The following is a 20,051-nucleotide window of genomic DNA, read 5'->3' as shown; positions in this document are numbered from 1 at the left end:
CTGCTTATTCATTCCAGCCTCCATCCAAGTACAGTACTTACTTTTTCAAAATTCAAAGGCAACTAAATATTCTTTAAGATAGTAAGAATAACTGCTTGTCATCAAGTATAGCATGATTATCAAGACTGCTACATATTTTAATGTTCAAATCTATTTATTGTATAAAATCAAGATTCTGTAATTGTGCTTTGAAATATGGATAGAAAGAGATTCAACCCAAATGTGTAAGCACCAATAACAAATTATTCAGCTAGCAGTAGTGTGCAGTTGTAGGAAGGAGGGTATACATTACAAGAGGTGTGGAGGGACTGTAAAAATGTGTTTACTTGCATTATGAAATCCACCAATCTCTCTGTCCTTAACTGCTTCTTGAGTATTCGTGTGTTCTATCCTTTGTTTTTACCAGGAGCTTGGAAACAATCTTTGAAGAGCCCAAGGAGAAAAATGGACGCTTGATCTCTGTCAGCCAGCAGAAGAGAAAGCGGATTCTGGAGTTTCAGGACTTTACTCTTCCCCGGAAAAGGAAGACACGAAGCAAAATCAAAGCAGTGGGTAGTTTCACCCGAGCAAAAAAAGCTGCGCTAGAGAGCGCAGAGTTAGATGCTCTTCTGACTCAGAAGCTAATGGACCTTGAAGCCTTTTTTGCAAAGGAGGCCGAGCAGGAGCAGGCCTCTAGCATCTGAGGGAGCCATTTAGCTGAAAATGGTCCAATCAGCTCCTTTAGTATTTTAGTCCTGTTGCGAGAAATCTACTGACTTCTTCATACATTACTCTACCACTCTGTTCTAATATCTGATGATCAGTTTTTGGCTGTGGCCCTCTTTAAGGTGCTATTTTATTTTACTTTAAAATGCTGGAGGGATTCTTTTAGGTCCCTGTTTTGAGTGTAACACAGCCACATACAATTTACCATTCCTTCCCCAACCTCTGGAAATTATTGCTAATGTTTAATTATGTTTAAACACCTTTTGGGGGTAGAGTAGGAGTGTGAAAGAGGAAGTAGTGCACCTTCAGTGATGCTAGAAATCTGTACTCCAGATCATTTGCACATTTGAGTCTGCTGTTGTTACTGTAATGGCTATTTTGAACAACCTGACAGAAGAGAGATGGTGTTTGATAAAGATGAATTCTAGCAAACACATTCTTGATATACCACTAACTTTTTAATAATTAAAAGTAGCTGTCTGGGTTTGCTTTCAATTGTTTCTTCCTTCTGTTTACTTAGAAGGTTCTTTCCAAGTTTCTGTGCCCTTCCTGGCTTCAGGCAGCAGAAGCCCCACATAACTAGACTTTAAATAACTTGCACTTTGTATATGTTTCTTTATTTGCTGCATGAGGACACCTTTTAACATGATTGAGCTCAAAAAAAGGTAATATTTTAAGAAAAAATTATGCCCAGTACTAATTTTTCCCAAATAGTAGAGTTTTTAACTACTTGGCTGATGCCAGCCTCTTCTCCAGAGGAAAAGGTAATTAGCCCACGAGGATGTTAAGCTGCAGGATATGTAACTAGAGGTTTTTAGTTAGCTGAGCTGAGCTGCTGTATGCAGGGAACACCAGCAAAATCTTTAAGACTCATTTTTAAGTTATTTTAATGACAGTAAAAAAAATCAACTTAATTGTAATGCCAACAAGAAAATAGGGTTTTTTTCCATCTTGAAGGGGTTTTTTTACCATTTTAGATTTACAATTCATGTAGCTCATAATTAGATAGTCTTTGCACAGCACTGTTGTACATAATAGCTAGTGCTGTACAAAGAGACTCCTAGCATGGGGAAATTACTTTTTTTTTCATTATGTAAGGCCATTTGTAATTATCTGATGCAGCACTGGGCAATTTCTCAGCTATACCTTTTGAGGGAAGAGAGCTCCCTTCTGGGATAACTTCTGTTAAACTTACTTGAAGCATAATTCAAAATGAATGCTAGCTGCTGTTCAGGTAATTTCTGATGTTTAGTGCCTATAGAAGTTATTCAGGCAAAGTAGTCATTGCTGGGATGCTCAAATTTAATTAGTCTGTTCTTTCTTTCACTTGTCACTTGAAACTTGCACTTTCTTATTTACCTACCCATATAATAGAGTTTCTATTTACCTTCAAAATGAGTAAATACCTAGTGGGTGGGTATTTTTAATAAAGGTCCCAATAAATGCAGGACTGAAAATACCACCATTATCTTCTGTTGCTATGCCACTTCTGTTACTGACCGAACAGAAAACTAAAAATTAACAAGCAATCTGTTGAATTCCAGAGCTTTGAAAGTAGAGAGATGGAAGAGGATTATTACACTGTGTGTGTCTTGAAAGAAATGTAATCTGGGCTTGTTTTGATCCCAGCTTATGTGCCAGGATTCCTAGAAGTTTACTTTGGAAACTAATTATGTTTAATCAGGAAGACTGAAGAAAAGAGGAGTGCACACAGTGGGTTTTGGGGTTTGAGGGTAAAATAACAAGGCAGGCAAACTTTGAAGATATTGACATACTATTTCAGCAGCAAGGTCTGGTTAACCTATTTGGGCTGCTGTAGAACATTTTAATTGATCCTCTTTATTTTTATAAAAAGATCCCTAAAAAATAAAGCTTGACTGCCTTTTAAAAAATGTTTGAAACTTTCCCTATACTGGTTTATTAGCCCAATTATTGACTGGTTGGAAGCTGTAGCAAGAATGAGATATATATTTTTATGGGTTTATGCTATAGAATGGGATTGTTACACAGCATTCATTCACCTTCTATTAATATGGGAGGCTTCTGGTGCTGTGACGCAGTTGAGCTGTAATCTTACTGGGGCTTTTAAGGAAACAAGGATATGGGTGGGGAGGGAGGAAATTTGGGTCCAGGCAAAGTTCAGACCTCTAATGTGCTTCAAGACATGGAATGTGTTGGGTTTTTCCTTTGGGTTGTGTGGTTTTTGGGGTTGTTTTTTGTTTTTGTTTGGGGTTTTTTTCCATCTGCTTCCCTGCTCTGCCCTGTTTCTAATTGCTTTGACGTAATGTTTCTTAGCTTTCTTTTTAACAGCTACAGCAGAGAGAGCAGAGCAAAGAAGACACTCCATTCTTTTTTGTTTACAATAATTTGAGAAATTACAAAATGATGTTGCAGTTGCCTAGCTTATCCCAGACCTCAGTTTGTGCAAACCCAAATATACACCATTATACTGTTTTGGTTTAGTGTTTGTATGATGATAGAGATGTAAGCTAATTGAGACAAAGCATCTCTTCCCCACCTCCAGCATACAGATGTCAGTCGTACTTGTGCACTTTTTCTTGTTTCCTTTCCCACCTCTGTTCCTGTTTACAGCACTCATGGAACAGCCTTGTTCCTTGTGGCAGCTGCTTGTTCACTGGGAGTGATGACTGTGCAAAAGCTAGGCATTTGCCACTCTGAGCTCCTTCTGTCCCAGATAATTGAAAGAAAAAAGTATAGAGGATGCATCTTTTGGGGTCTTGCATACTTCCCTAGTTGGAAGTTATGTACACTTGCCTTTTCATAAAGTGAACCCACTCCAGTGAGGATTTTTTTTTATCATCATGGAAAGACTGTACATACTGCTCACAGAATGGTGACTAGAGCAGCTCGAGAAGAATTGCAAAGCTTTTGCCATGTACTGTCTCTTAGTAGTAAGTTTTGCAGAGCCAGGCAGCTCTTCGCTAAATTTGCTGATTATGGGAGGTAGAAAGATCACTTTCCAAAAACAAACAAACAAAATATCTTATTTTCATCATACTACAGTTGGAGCAGCTAAAGTTACTTAATATATGTTATAGCATTTGCCTGGCTGGCCTTGTGGCTGCATAGATTTGAGTTCTGATGCTTGCTGGATATGATTTTCTGCAAGCAGTTCTCATTTATTGTATTTGATTTGAGGTGGGCCTTTGGTATATTGTGTTCCAGGTGCTCTTCTAGAATATGGATGGTAACTGTGGATTAAAAGTCTGTATGATGCTATCAACTTAACAAATAGCTCAGTGAGAATTTGTACATTTGTGCCATTAGCCTCCGTCATGCTCTTGGCATTTTGTTTCTGTTCAATATTGTGTGACTCTAAAATTTTACTGTTTCTTTTGTGTGTGTTTTTAATTTATGGAAATAAATTTTTTCTGAGAACCATTCAGGTTTTTTAAGGCCTTCTTTAGGCTTGTATCAGTAAATATGCACGATATATCTGTCTTGTGGACATGGGGGGAAGAGGTCAAATCTTCAAAGAGATTAACACCTTTAAGTAACTGGGCAGGCTGTTGGTGAGGCATGGAGCCGCAATTCTAGTGTTCATTCATCCGTAGCCATACTTTTAACAGGAACAGAAACAGACCTCCGGGATTTTAAGCATGATCTGAGCTACTATTCATAGTGTTGAGACAGCATCCATCTCTTAAGGTAGTAGAGTAGCAGGAGCCAGACAGCACAGTTCCTGCTAGGTTCAGAACCGAGACATTCAAAGCTGGAGCAGGCCGGTGGTTCATGTACTACAGTCTGTGCAAGGCATCAGACTGGTGCTTTTAAACCAAAGCTGAAGCATAGGAACACCAAAAAGGCCTACTAGGCATCTGTAATGGCCATGCCAGAGAACTCCCCCTCCCCTCCAACCCATAAAATCTTGTGTATAACCCAGATTTTCCATTTACTGCTATTCAGCTCCATGCTGCTCTTGGCAAAACTAAGCTGGCAGATGTATTTCTTCACTCTGTTCTCGTAACTCCCTTCTCTGACAAAAGTGCAGTGTTACAGGGGTCCCACAGATGGCATGTAAGCTCCAGTAAAGAAAGGAAGGGAGCACCTCAGACATAAACAAGCATCCTGCTGTTCTCCACTTCTTCAGGGCTACAGCTTGCTGGCTGCAACACAGTGTATAAGGATTTTGCTCTGTTCCCATACAGGGATTTGCTTCATTCACCATTTACCTTTCCACTTTTTATCTGAAAGGTAGATGAGTTTGGACTTGCATCCTCTCTCTCTTGTTTGATTAGTCAATGTCAAACAATGGGATAAATGAGAAAGAGAATAGTCTTGGCTAAGATGCACTGAATCTAAAACCCTTGCTGCTGGTCAGAGTGCAAATTTTTTCTTTCTCAGGAAGAGAAATGGGGGAGGAGAGGGGTGACTAAGGCAAACAACAGGGAAGACAAGCTAGGCATGGAACAAACTGTTTAAAACCAGGTATTCTTAGTGTATTTTACAACTGAGTACTGCTGCCTCGCTTTGTTGTTTTTGGTGGAGGGGGTTTTTTTTATGTTTTTTCCTTTATATAGCAGATACATTGACTTTATTGCAGCTGGCCTGTCTTCACTAGTTGCATGTCATTTATTGCTAGCTGAGGTTAATACAACTGCAATGTATGTAGCGAGGACTGGAAAGTTTTGGGTGAAGGATTTCTTAAATTTTTTTTTTAATTAAAAATCTTAACCTTGCCTAATTCAGGGTGCATGGGAGCAGAAGGTGATAACACTCTCGCAAACTGCAATGAGCCCTGCCCATGAAGAGCCATCCACTCTACATCTTTATCCCCTAACAGGCAAAACTAATACATGATACATTCTGTTCAAAAGGCTTCCTATCATGTTCAGACAGTTTCTGCTCATAAAACCAATGCTGTTTAATTGATAAATCATATTTTGACACTTCATAGAATCATAGATTCAAAGTGTCAAAGTACTGTAAAGTAATGGTGGAGTTTTTGACAAGGATGAATATCCATTGCTTTCCTTCACCTTAAGGCTGCAAGCATCCAGTTCTGCTGGCTATTAGATGCCTTAATACATTAACTTGTGAGAGAAAATTTTTTTTATTTACTAGTATAACCCCTTGGTTAAAAAAGCAAATACATTCTTCCCAGTTAAAAGCAGAAAGGACTACTCATTCTGACAGCAATTACATACACAACCTATAGCATATATGTGTATTCAGCAAGAATTATCCAGTTGCAACCAAAATCACAGATACAGGAGGACAATGCTGCAACTACCAAAATGTGAGTTGATTTTTTTTTTTTTTGCAAGGAAACAGTTTGTAAGACAAGCAAAGCAAACTGCTACTAACTAACCTGTGCCACTCATAACAGTCTGTATTTTAGTCCATGGTATTGGCCCTGCTATTTCCACAAAAATGCTGATTTCTCCATAGCAGTTGTACAGAATTGCTGATCCTAGTTCCGTGCTGTACGTTATGCAGACTAGCCTGTGCTGTTCCCCATGATGCCATGCTCCAAACAAGAAAGGGGTGACATACGATTAGTATTACATTATCATAAACATAAAATTTGCTTTTTTTTAAAAAAAAAAAGTATTCCGCATACGTTTCTAGAGATTACTGTTTCCTTGCTGATTGCTTTGGAAAGGTTGGACTTGCATATTTCCTTGTTTTCAACATCGATGGTGATGTATGTGCCTTGCAAAGCCTCTGTATTAGCTGTCAGTTCAATGAGGATGCACAGATATCCTGTTTGCAGAAGTCTAAGATGCCTACAAACCAGTAAGAAAATATACACTTAAAGATGCTATCAGCTTTAAAAATAACTAATTCTTCAGATACTATTCACTAAAACAGCAAATAGAGGTAAAATTCCACTTTTGAATTTAATTTCTTTAACAACTTAGACTCACACAAGTCTAACTTACTGTGTAATCTTCATTTACTTCAATACAGATTTTCAGATCCCAAAACAGCTTGACCCTGGCTCATAGACAGTTTCAGTTTTAGTGATAGCTAAACTTCATACAGTTTTCAGTGGAAAATAATGAAAAAGCCATCCCTTAAGTTTATAAAGGTTTTGATCTTGAGTTCTCCAGTGCACTCTTTTTAAAAAGGAAATTATTTAACTTACTTTGAGGTTAATTCAAGAATTAAATATAAAATTTCCTATCTTTTCCCCAAGTTTGGCATATCCAAACGAACATTATATTCCCTTTCCCCAGAACTGATCTTTGGAATTGAAGGGAAAAATTTCAGAGTGGGAGTAAAACAGTCCTATTTTAATAACCTCATATTTGCTCTAAAATGTATTGGTTATTCTGTTCCTGCAGAGCTCCTGTTTCAGTGCTTTTGGATAGGAGTTGTAAGAGGCTCTGAAGGAGCTCCAAACACAGTACTCCCTGGAAAATCATTACTAACAGGATTATGTAGAACATACTTCTCCATTCAGTCTAAACAAAAGGGCAATAGCTCTGCACGGAAGGCTTCCTGCTTTGCATTTTTCTCTAACTCAAAATTAAGAACTTGACTTTACCTGCAGGTGTACAATTAAACACTGATTCTGCCAGTTGAAAGAAAGACACTCCAAGAATTTCCTGATAGCTCATGTGACTTGCATGAACAAGGTATTGAGTAGTATCTTTGAAAAGCAGATCACTTTCACCATACTTCCATGACTGAAAGAGATGGAATTCAGAATCCAGTTTGCTTCCCAGATATTCCTAAACAGAAGAGAAGTAAGTTCCACAGCTTGGATCATAAATTGCAAGGTTAAGCTGGTGATCCTCAGTTTTATAGCAAGATCTAGCAAAAAAAAAGGTTCCACTTTCCTTATTTCCTAGAACTGTCCTTATTTGTACAAAATGATGCAGTTGTGCAGTGGCTTATTTCTCAGCGAAAGTATGAGCACTGCAGAATGGCACCTGGTGCCAAAATGCCCCTTTAGAGAATCCAAATAATTATTTTCTCAATCTCCTATGCACATTCTTAATTCTTGCATATTGTACCTGAAGGCAATTTATGTATTTAGTATATAAAGCTTTTGATCTTGAAAGGGTTTTCAGCAGTACATAACAAGTGATAACATGCTAACTTTTTCCCTGTTATCTGCCTTACCTGGGATTTCATTAGGAAGTCATAGATTTTAGTGACAGTGACTGGTCGAGTCATGACTGTGCTGGGGGGAATGGGGCCAAGGTTACAGCCTGCCCATTCTGTGACTGCAGCACGCGTTCCATCCGGACACAAGAGTTCAAAGTCAATAGGGGTATAACCTTTTGCCCAACCAGAGCTGTCCAGATCTGAAAAGAAGATGAAGTGAAAGCAAATCCTTTTAAAAAATGAAAGCAGAAGACAGGGTGAATCTTATACAAAATGTTAAAAACTGAGAGGAAGAAGTTTAGTCAATATATTCAAAACAAATGCAGCATGTTATGTGGTCATTTATTAGGACCAGGGTAGTGTTTTCACTGAGGAAACAGGTCAGTGAACTTAAGCTGCACCTATCGACTAAAAACTAGAGTAACATCAAGGCATACAAACAGCTTATCATGCCTCATCTTCATCTGTAATCAGATGGCTTTCTGAAAAGAAAGCAACTCAGCCTGCATGTCCTTTGCATCCCCAAACAAACTGCTCATCGCTGTATGGATTCCTGTGGGTTTCCAGGCCCTTATACCTCCACTTGATTTTAGAGAGATTCCTCTCTTAGAAAAGTCTCTTCTGTTACTGAAATTGCCTAAATTAGAATTTCAGTGTGCTTTATCAGGCTGAACAAAATGGGCGTTCCCTTTCTCGTCACTTCTATAAAAAGGCAGCATATTTTTGCTTCTAGAGCGGTAGGCATAATTTAAGAAATTAAGGGAATTTAAGCTACGGTAACCAAACCATTTTCATCAACAAAATCCAATTGGTAGCCTGTTGCAAAAATCAGTATTTCCCAGAGGATTTTAAACATTTCACAGTGTAGTAACAATGTTGTTTCCGAAACTGTGAAAGGCAAAATAATTTGCAGTATTTTTACCTATTAAGCTATTTGGACTGTTTATTCCATAAGTGCCCGTGAAACAACATGAGTAAGCTGCTGTGTCAGGATGTGTCAGGATGAAGCCATAGAACATCTCCCAGCACAAACAGCCCACAGCAATGCCCTCATCTGCCACTTTCATTCTTGAAAGTCTGATTAAAAACAACAGGTACATGTGCTATGGCTGCCTATGGGAGAAAGTCACTTGCTTTTTAAAGCTTTGAGCTTTCCAAAAATTAGTGCAGTCTCCAAGGATGATTACTCCCCCCAACAGACACCTTGATCTTTGCACTCAGTGATTCTTCCTCTTTCCTTTCTAAAACTGAACAGTATCTGAATTTTGAGCTTTACTGGAACACCTACATGCAGGAAGGTTCTTGCAATTTTCCAGGCACAAACACAACTTCATGGACCTAGATTAAACCTGTAAGAGCTGATCCTCGTGAGTGATGGTCACTGTGTGGGAATAACTGACGCTAATGAACATTCTCAAAGGAAAAGATAATATCTGCATCTCACTCTTTATGTTCTGGAGTAGGTTAGAGTGTTCCAGGAAAGCGACATCTCCGAAGCTTCTTCCACTGGGATTGCCAACTAGGCACCTAGTGCAAGAAAAAACCCAAGAAGTTATCAGAGACAGCCACTACACAATGACTGACGTTTGGACAGTCATCTGAAGCTAAACCAGGAGTAGCTGGAAGTATTCCCCTCATCTGTAACTACTTGGTGTTTAGGTAGACCAAGTTAGTGATGTCAGTATAGACCTTGGTGGACAGTATTCACATATTTGATAAGACAATCCCTTTCATCCCTTAAAGCAGCTCCCAAGTCGAAGTTGTGGCACAATCTCCATGCAGCCTCACCTGCGCCTAGCCAGGAAAGAGAATGTAATTCAACTAAATGCATTATATATATTCTATAAGAGTGCCTTCACCTTTAATACTCTTCTCTGCCTCTGCTTCAACTATGGTTTTTTTAGTATCTCCAGTCTATTTAATTACCTCTGTACCTTACACTGCTTCTTACCACATCACCTCTGCTCTCTGACCTTCTAACTATCTTTCATCCCTTCTCTTTAATGAGCCAGTACCAATGCTCTAAGTCTTACATGTTTGGAAGCATTGTCTTGCTCTGGAAATGTTTCATGACTGTTTTAAATCACCAATCAGCTGAACATCCCATAGCAACTGCAACCAAAACAAAATACATGCTAGCAAAAGTTTATACAGCCAGCTGCTTAACACAAAAAAAAAAAAACCTCCAAAGAAAACCATGAGCAAAATAATACGCCAACTCTGGCTATTGTCTGCATTTCTGACTCTGAGAAGAGGCTTACCTGAGTGCTCCCATATTGCCATAGTAACGTTCGTTGTGACTTGCAGCACATCTGCTAGATACTCGAGCCCCTTCCACCTCACTGTCTCCAATGCACACCTTGCACAGGTTTCCATCTGCTCCTGGCATGCAGCCCTTCCAAAAGTAATTCTGATAAACTGCGTAGAGAAAACTGAGGTGAGATTAGGGCAAGGTATTCCAAAGCCTCTTCATGCATGGGAAAAGACAGGAATGGAATTCCATCCTAATAGCTAGCAAGAAGAGGGCTAAATAGTGTGAAGAATCATACATAGTCAGGTAGGAGGGAGAGCTGCTTCAACACCCTCTGAGACTGCAATCATCACCTGTTGGTCAAATCCTCATGGCCCCGTCTCCATTTTACTCTCAAATTGAGGCTTCAGATTTCCATGGTCTAGTCAGCAGATAGATAAGCCAGCACAGCCCTTACCAGAGGCAATGTCACAGTTCTCAGTATAACTCTCCAAAGCTCCCACTGTGTATCTGGAAGGAAGTAACCATCCTCCAGGACTATACAGGTGACTGTGGCAGGATCGCCTTCCCCTAAGGTTACGGATGTTAATCTGTTTGGCATTTTTCTTAGCTAGGGCAACAGCATAAACTGGTGGCAGTGCTGTAAAACAATGACAACAACCAGTTATACCAAGGCAATTAAGTATTCCAGACAGGCACAGCCCCCCTCTTCCCTCCCTCATCCTGTCACGGTATCTTCAATTACAGTAAAGGACCTGCATTCTTTGCTTAGCCACAAAGCTATTGTCCTAGCTGCCTGGCATTATCTGTAAAGCTCCTACTGAACATGCACAGCAATTTCTTTCCCAAACCAACATGCAAATACATTCCTACATAAATCCTAGAGGCAGTATCAGGAAAATCTAAACCTTTTGCCTTCTCAAAGTTATCCTGTTACCTTTGTGCTTAAGATGAATTAGTTTCCCTGCTTCCTCCGTGCTCTTAGCAGCTGGGGCACAATCTCCCCCTGGAGAGGAGAGACAACCATTAAGGATCTTGTGACTGCTGTCATTCCTATTACATGGCAGCACCGCATCAAAAACCTTGCAATCCTCTTGAGCCATGTCAGCACGTCTGTCTTTTTTACAGAAGAGACATAATTAACAGCCAGACCAAATGCTAGACCCAGTTAGTGGAACAGCTGGGAAGAGTATTTGGACATATATATTGATTCCTGCTTCCATCACAAAACATCACAAACTGTGGAAATTTATCTATATTTTTAATGGTACTTTTTTGATTCCCTCCCTTATGCTAAGGTCACATGAGAACATACCATAACATTCTGCAGCTACAGGAACCAATCCACACTTCCCTGCAATGTAGACGTGTGTTGCATCCAGGGTGACTGCATCAGCCTCACTACTCTGCCAACAGCATTATAGAAAACAACAAAAACAGGATTTGCATGAATTGTGTAACAAAGCAACTGTACTTCCCTGCTGGCTGGAAATTCCCCTGCATAAATTCCCTCTCATTCGCACTGGTTTCTCTAGTGTACAGGCTGGTTTTTCTCTTGTTCAGCTCAGACAAGGACATACACACCCTGTGCGGTCTTATCGTATACTCTGATCAAAGGGAGTCTCCTACCTTGATCATTTCAATGCATTTGGTCATGGAAGTTGCTTGGACACAGACTAATGGGTCGGATTTGATGCTCAGTGCCCATTCCTCACATTTGCGAAGCTCAGCATCACTGATGCAGCACCAGCGCACAACACTGTTGTCCAAAGAGCTCCCTGCATTAGAAGGAAGTGAGATCATGTCACCTATGCACCAATCTGTTCTTTGCTAAGGGGACATTTAGGTCTATGCACTTGTGCCTGGTACAGAGGAATAATACAGAAAGAGAACTTTTTCTTCCCTTTCCTTAGCTAGAGTCCTCTGGAAGGCTTCTCACCTTCGTGGCCAAGTCCCTTAAGGAGAGCTACATAATCCAGACCAAGGACATAGGCAATCTCTAGCTGCTCCTCAAGAAGCTGCAGGTGCTGAGTGGCATCCCGGAACAGCAGGTTCTTTCCCCCGAAGGGTGCTGAAGTGAAGAGTTCAAACTTGGCTCTTTCCTTTCCTTTTCGCCCAAAGAGGCGCTAGGACAAGAACAACACTTTTAATTGCAACAAATCTGCTCATCCTTCCAGTAACAGGCAGCCTTATCCTCCCCTCCCTTCATATCAATGGTTTGTAACATAGCACTCAGGGTTCCATCAGACTGGGACCAAGCCCACAGGTACTGCAGTGAGTGGATGGTCCCAGTCCTAGAAGCATTATATGATTCACTTTGTTGAAGAATTTTTTCCAGTCTTAGTTATTCCAATTTATTGGGCTGTGCTCAATGTCTCCTACCCTGGAAAGGCAACTGAGGGAGTACAGCTGAGTGAGAAACATTTGTGATAAATATCAGTGCAGTAAAGGGGTGCAAGATATCTTGTGCTTTATGATGGGAAAGTACCATGTGCAAAGTAGCTCTGTTCAGCCTGATGGCACTGGAAGAGAAGAAAGCACTGAGAATTGTACTAGGAACACTGCTGCATAGCCAAGATACGTGCACAGCTAAGATATGTGTTAGTAAGTGCACTGACAAAGGCATAGGAAGATCTTTCAATAAAGAAGAGATTTTGTACAACCGCTATCTGCCAGAGTCCACATGACAGCACAACCCAGCCCACTGGGTTGAATTATTCACTGTCTGCTGGACTATTTTAAGGGCCGGATAGCTTCATAAATTCTTTAAATTTGCATTTAAATATGCATTTCACATTCAGCTTCAAAAAGATTCCTGGACGTCAAGGTAACAGATACTATTTATAAGTTGAGAAAAAGAGAGGAACAAAGGTGAACCTGCCTGAACCTATGCGCCTCCCTCAGCTACATAAGAATTCACTTAAGTTCCAGGGCAGGATGAACACCATTAGCCATTTTCCAGTTGGGGTTTTATGGCATCTTCCCCTTCTTTACTTATTTATCCCCAGCCTTCTATAGAAGAACACTTTAGAGAGAAGTAAAACCTTCTTCCAGAAGCCAATCCAGGATCCCTCCCCAGTACAACCGATTTTTAGTCCTTTTTCACACTAACCATAAATTTTTCAAGAAAGAAGGCAAACTGGGTGGTAATCTCCACACAAAGGTGGAAGAAAAGCCTGTGTCTGGAGATACACAGCTTATAATATCCACTCACTTGGATCATGGTAAGAAATTTGTTGGTGATCTTCTGGAAGTTGTGGCGGGTGATGATGCCACGGCCAGGCCCCTTGCCCAAGTTACAGGTGCTGTATTCAGTCAGCTCAGCTGTAGTCCCATCAGGACACAAGAGTTCATATTCCTGTTGTTCTGACTCTGAAACAACAGAACACTCATGAATCTACGAAGTGAGACATGACTTGGCAGCAGGCATTGAGATGCAAAGTAAAACATTTTTCAGAGGAGGTTGCTCAAAGATTATGCAAGCAGCACAGTGCACCAAGCACACCTGGGAAAGTTGTGTTTGATATGCTCTTCTCTTAACAAAGAGAGGGACGTCACCCAGAGGTAATCCAAAATACTCTAACTGTACCCCTGTAAATATGTTTGTTTAAAAACACTTACCTGCAAATGCTACTGCTAACCACCTTCAAAAACTTTGATACAGAGTTTGACTGAGTTTAAAATTACAAAACAGTTATACGGGAACTGCACATTCTAGCAGCTCAATACACTGAATTTTAAAAGGAATCTTATAACTCAGACAATGCAAATACTGACAGCTGCGTCAGAGACTTTAGGCTAAAGAAATCACCTGTATAAACACATCTGACTGCTCCCATTCTAAGAATCTCCTGTGAGCCATTATTGCTCACTTACTCGTTCCTTTTCTGTTTCCTTCTGACTTGTGTGGAGAACCAAGAAATACCACTGAACAGCTTGCAGGGATTGAATTTTCCCTGGAAACAACAAAAATACAGGCATACCCCCCAAACTCCCATGCAGGACAGAGGTTAAAAGGAACCAGAGATTTTAGGATTACCCGTGGCACCCATAATTGTTAGATGATCTAAAAAGGCAACATCTGCCACTCCATCCTTCAAGCACCTGCAGGAAGACAAATGCCATCCTATTAACATGTCACCTGGCTTTTCCCCCCTCACAAGTTCTTTTTCCCTGAAGGTAAATTCAGTGTCACAGAGCTCACCTGAAGGCTCCCTCAGAGTCATAGAAGGGTTCATTACTGCTTGTCTCACAGAAGTGGTTCTTGTCTCTGACATAGGATTTTTGTCCTTGGCAGAGAGCACACAGTCGAGGAGCAGCAACACCAACCCCAGGGATGCAACTTGCATTGAAATACTCACTGATTACTGCAAATGTAGAGGGGAAAAAACCAAAAAGAAAGAAAAAAAAGTCAAATGGAAAAAAATGGAAGAAAGAAAAGGGACCAAACATATCATGGGCATAATTAGGGCTATGGTGCTTTTAAAAAATAAATAAATAAAACAGCAAATGCAGCTTCATTGTCTGAACTTCAAATTTGAAACATTTGCTGGCAACAGAGTGATCAAATTTTGCTTGCTTGAAACCATCCTTGTGCTGGCTAGACATTGCAAAGATTTGTTCCCTGTTGCATACAGAACACAAAGATTTCCTGTTTTGGTAACAATTCTGCTGTTTTGAGATCACTAGAAAAGTTCTGAAGAGAGCTAAGAGACAGCATCTAAAACACTCCAAGAGGATAGCTCATCCACAAAGCCCTTCAGTTTCCACATAGCTCAGTTCATTCTACATCTGCCTGCATTTCACTCACTTTTGCTGAGGGCAGAGACAGAGCCCTATGGCTCCTATCACCCACCTTGGCTCAGAGGTTGCGCCTCATCCCAGGAAAGATCATTTCTTGCAAGGAGAAAGCCAAGTGGAATATTCCAGCCTGATGTCCATCTGGCTCCATTGTGGCAGCTGCGCGCACCTCGTAGCCTCTGGATATCCAGAGTTCCTCGTTTGGCAATGGCCACAGCAAACACACAATTTCCTGCGATAGGACAAAATATGTAACAGAAATAACTAAATCCCAATTCTGCAGCTTCCGTCTGTGTACCAGAGTTCAACTACTTCTGTGAACATGACTAAGGAAAAAAAAAATCTTAGGCATATGAAACATATTAACTCATGCCAGGAACTTTACCATATACTGGCTACATGGCACCTTGCCAAACTGAGCAATGCAAATGATGTGCAATGCAAGAATGTAAAAATCTGGTGGGAAAGGCTTACATGAATTTTACATGCAGCTTCATCATCCAATGCAATTGCTTCTCAAGAATTTTAAACATTTGTATCACACTGTTTAGGTATTGTAATGGAAAGAACTCCTCTGTCTTATTGTCAGAACATACTTACCACCTGAAACATATCAATTCCACTATGATTTCATGGTTCTTCAGCCAAAACAAAATTCAATTCTGTTCTCATACTGTCCCCTTATTAGTTTCTTCCTACATACATCTGCTAATTTGGCTTCCTTCTCAGATTCGTGTCCCACAAGTATTTTCTACTGTATGCTTGATTTTGGCTCAGACTTATTTATTCTTGCCTTATAAATCATTCATTGCACAGACTGTTCAGATCTGCCAGGAATGAAGAGGAATCTTACCATAACAAGATTCTCCAAGTTATATTCTTGTCTCTTTTGGGTGAGAAGGAGAGAATTAATTCCTGAGAGAAGCTAATCTCTTAAAGAACCACTAGTAAATCTTCAGTTACACTAGTCAAGAGCATGATATAAGAATTGACACAGATGGAATAAAACCCTGCTTATTCCCTACAAGAGGTAGAACTCCAGTGCAGTAGTGCTGCGGGCAGGGGTAGATACAGACAATTTGTCATAGTGACAGTGCCAAAGGCAGAAAGGCTACTAGATACAAAACACCACTGGTATATTATTCATCATCACTAAATATTTTAGGAACAGTTGTGAGTCACCTCCATACCTCTATAAAGTTAATGAAAACATATAGGCTTTTTTTCAAGAATTCTTGAGCTTTGCCTTTCACTGCACAGCAATTTATTAGCCAAATCAGCAGTACAGCTTATTCTTTTGCTTTATGTACCTACCTTGATCATAGATCTCCTTCGCCACCACTGTCAAACCATACAGCTTTACAGCAGAGTAAACATCTCCAGCATCCAAGGAGGCAGCATCTGCTTTATTCACCTTAAAAACAACAGCAAAACACTCAAAACAAGTGTGTTTGCAGGGAAACAAACAGAGCAGCTTCAAGAGCAGAGTTCCTGCCTGAGAAGTAGCAACCAGTGATTTTTACAAGCACTTGCCTTGTTTTTAATTGAGTCCCTGCTACTAAGCATGGTGAAATGTTAGAAAAGAAGGCTGAGTTACCTTCAAAAAATACCAGTTCTTTTCCAGTAACATCCTTTCTCACCTCTTCTTTGGGCCTTCCATTCCAAAAACACAATTCTGATGCCAAGTGAATAAAAAGGCAACACCTATTTCCTCCTACTGCTCCCCCAAGACCCCAAATCCTTCTCAGAGTTTTCCTAGCTATAATCTTTCCATAACCCGGAAAGTAGAATAGAAGTCTATTAAAGGTTGCAGGACTGAATGAAAACACAAAATAAATTATTTCCTGAATCAACAAGAAAGTTTTTCTTTGTTTTGTTTTCCAAGTCAGATTTGGACTCCATTGAAGGCAACTAGGACTGAATGAAAATGCAAACTGAAATTTTCTATCCCAATCAAGTTTCAGGTATGTTAATGAAATTATTCTACAGCAAATGCTTATCTTCTTTTTCCATTAGTGATTTTTTTCAAAGCATACAGCATTATGAAAATTTCATTTCAGAACTGGTCAATTACAAGAGCTTACACTTAAAAATGGTCTGATGTCTAATTTTATTTAAATTAATGAAAAAAGGCTTTGCTTTTTACTTCAGAAAAGACTAACTAGGGGCTAAAAATAGCAGGGAAGAAAGGGAAGAGGAAATACTGATTATAGTCAGAGTAGGACCAAAACCCACAAGCAAGGGGAATGCTCTGAGCAAGTTTTAACTTAGTAGTTTGATTTTGTCCATTTATTTCCAAGCAGCTTTTTACTTATTTCCTGGAGATTGCAAGGACATTAGCTGGGGTAAAACAGTACATCTAACAGAATGCTCATGGGTTTTAATGCTTGCCTCTCAAGCTACCATGTACTTTGTCTATACGGAATACCATCATTTCAGTATCATTTTATTCTCCCATGGATTCTGTTTACCAGTTACTACTTCAAAAGAGGAATTGGACTCAAAATCAGTTTTAAAAACCTCTGTAAACTCACCCTGATTTTATCAATGCAGTCATATGTATTGTGGGCTCTGATGCAAGAAATCCTAGCAAACGAATTGACAGTAGCAAGGGGCAGCACAGCCATAAGTGCTTTGGACAGTTCAGCACACTTTCTCTGTTCTAGGTCAGAAAGGGTGCACCATCGGAATTTCTTCCCTGTAGGATCAAAAAAGAAGTCAAGATTTGTACAATTTGGTGAAAAAAAACTCAGTTTAAGACCTTATGAGGAGGGAGTTATTTTATTTTATTTAACTTCACAACTAAGTTGATTCTGCTCACTCACACTCACATATCCACATACTTACAGGGACCCAAGAGGTGCCCAAGCAATCTGACCAAGATCACTTTTGCCCAACATGGAGGATAATGAATGTTTGCTGTTGAATCTTTACTATGTCCCTTTGTGTTCTCTTGACTGGCAGCAACAAACTATTTTTTTTCAAGATTTTTCAAGAATCAACAATTATTATGGCATGATCTTTTGCCTCAGAATCTTCATTGCTTCTTCCTCCATGAATTTTAAGCAAGGTTGCCACCCAAAATGAGGCAAGGACATCTTTATGGCTATGGTCTGTTTTCCTGTTGGGACAGCAAGAAAAGGAATGGCACTTGCAATGTAGGGTAACCTTGTTACCATCTTTCTGTTATCAGACTGCAGTTTTTCTCCTAACAAGTCAACTGTGATGCGACCTTATCAGAGCACAGACCTTCTACTCTTGATGTAAACAATGCATTCCCCAGGGTTTATCAGTTTTATTGCTGTCAATTGTCTCCTTGGTTATCAATACAGGCCATTCTTTTAACCTTTGCTCTGTTGTTTCCTCTGATGCTTTCATACACACATATTCCCATGCATAATTTATCCATACCCATCTTAATATTTCTGTTACAAAGTTCTAGAGTCACAACTAAGCCTGCAAAAGAACAAGAAGTATGGAGGGAGGATGTTGGTAGGGGATCAGGTTGCTTTAGCTTTGTTGAATTATTCTTTATAGAGGGGATTGTTGTTTTTTAAACAGACAATAACTGGTGTTCCAAGTCCCAGCTGCCTCACAACACTGAGCTACATGCTTTGTTAGAACAGCATTTCCCACCGAGTGCCATGCTTTGTTAGAACTGTACTTCCTCCCCATTTTCTTTCCAGAGAGGGACTACCTGATTTTAAATAATAAGACCCACATCAGAGCTCCAGGGTCAGAAAACCTTAGATCAGAGAAGTATGAAAATTTTAAGTTGGAAGAAATTCACAATTAAATGCTACTTTATAATAGAGTAAACCAAATCCTTCAATCCAGGAAATGAGGATCTGGGACTATTTGAATTCTGTGACTTGGACTTTCTTCTGTTTTTAAACAATGTACTATCTCAGTGTTGCCTCAGCAATGACAAGTAACTTGCTGCACTTCCCTCTAGATAGAGAGGTTTATTTTCCATGACAACATCCACCATGAAAGACAGAAACTAGGGACAATTTGGTTATTGACAGTGAAGAATCATGTACTACGTTGAATGGAGTATTGAATAAGCATTAACAACAAAATCCTTACAATCCTACCTCTTCCAAGCAGGAAGTTAGTAAGAATGATCTTCATTTCTGGATGCTAAACAAAGAGATTAAATAACCTGCACAGGAACACTCTATAAATTTGCAGCAGAACTGAACTATTCAGTTGCCAGATCTTTTTCCAGCTGAAAACTAAGTAAAAAACAAAACAAAACAGTGCCAGCAGAAAGAAAGAAGATGCAATTAGAAGTGAAGGAGAAGGTGAAACCTCCTTTTCCAAGGGAAGTCGGGGGTTTTGTTGGTTTAAACTGACTATGAAGCTACATCCTAAGTAGTCCAGACATGTCAACAAAATTTTCTCTTTTGCTTTAGGCTCCAATTATTCCACCTTGGATGTACTATGACTTATTTTGTAACTCTCCTACTAAATGCCTTCTACTCTGAAATATATCACCATATACATCTCAAGAAGATACTATGCATTTAAGGAGAAAAAAAGTTATTATTCTCTATAAAAATAGCAAGCAGTTATGTAACTTGAGAGAATCTTATACCATGTAATGAAAACCAGGACTGAATGCACAGAAAACACTACGACATCTCTAACGTTGTCATTTCCAGATGTTTAAGCATTCGGCTCTCTGGCGATCTCTTAATATTAAAAAAAAATATTTCCTGGAATAAATAAAGTTTGCAATTAAAACATTGAAGTTTTTATTTCTTTGAGCATAGCATCAGACATCAGTACTCCACTCATTTTGACGTTAATTCAGCACAATTCCAAAAACAACTCGTTGTGGTCTTAGAAGGGAGCAGCTTGAAATACACTGATTCATTTTGACAGCATTAATGAGTATGCAGATCTCAGCTATTCAAAGAAAACAAACCGTCACTGAATTGCTAAGAAACTAGTGTATCAAGCTGCTTCAAAACTAACAGGGTCACCATCTGCCAATGATCAAACAGGAAAAATACAGGCAAATGGAAATCACAGGCACAGTTCTAGCTGCAATTTCTTTGCACAGAAGAAAACAAAACCAAAGCATATGTTAGAGTTTGTATCCTGGTAACCCATCCAGAGGTCACCTTTCTCTTTCCCTCTCTGCAACAGCCTTACCTGAAGACAGCAAAGTGAAGATGATTAGGACAATTAAAATCACTGTCTTCAT

General features: G+C 39.6%; 2 protein-coding genes across 2 annotated transcripts in view; one reads left to right on the top strand and one right to left on the bottom strand.

Annotated features, from left to right (window-relative positions):
- The window catches only part of PRR14L (proline rich 14 like), a 13,640-nt gene extending 9,574 nt beyond the window's left edge, over positions 1-4,066 (top strand). Inside the window, exon 6 of the mRNA XM_059827657.1 lies at positions 407-4,066. Within this exon, the coding sequence (XP_059683640.1) occupies positions 407-683 (277 nt within the window). The 3' untranslated portion in view covers positions 684-4,066. The remainder of the gene's footprint in view (positions 1-406) is intronic.
- Positions 3,240-20,051, bottom strand: LOC104262025 (melanotransferrin-like). The gene is made up of 18 exons (XM_059827910.1): positions 20,000-20,051; positions 17,371-17,534; positions 16,151-16,250; positions 14,892-15,068; positions 14,241-14,403; positions 14,076-14,140; positions 13,251-13,408; positions 11,976-12,162; positions 11,666-11,814; positions 11,352-11,442; positions 10,974-11,042; positions 10,494-10,676; positions 10,047-10,203; positions 9,230-9,312; positions 7,801-7,985; positions 7,220-7,406; positions 6,038-6,196; positions 3,240-3,391 (listed from the first exon to the last, which is right to left on the bottom strand). The coding sequence occupies exons 1-18, from the start codon at positions 20,049-20,051 to the stop codon at positions 3,240-3,242; spliced, it is 2,481 nt and encodes an 826-aa protein (XP_059683893.1).

Source organism: Gavia stellata, chromosome 21 (assembly GCF_030936135.1).
Source record: "Gavia stellata isolate bGavSte3 chromosome 21, bGavSte3.hap2, whole genome shotgun sequence".
In the NCBI taxonomy this organism is placed as follows: domain Eukaryota; kingdom Metazoa; phylum Chordata; class Aves; order Gaviiformes; family Gaviidae; genus Gavia; species Gavia stellata.
Note: the sequence above shows the minus strand (reverse complement) of the source record. Positions and strands in the feature narration are given on the sequence as shown.

Coding starts and splice junctions, on each gene's coding strand:
- LOC104262025 (XM_059827910.1), bottom strand. CDS start 20,051: ATGAAGACAGTGATTTTAATTGTCCTAATCATCTTCACTTTGCTGTCT. Junction 7,986..9,229: donor CCTACTCCAGAACATAAAGA/GTGAGATGCAGA, acceptor TCTTCTTTTCAG/ATCTGGACAGCTCTGGTTGG. Junction 6,197..7,219: donor GTTTAATTGTACACCTGCAG/GTAAAGTCAAGT, acceptor TCTTGTTTGGAG/CATGGCATCATGGGGAACAG.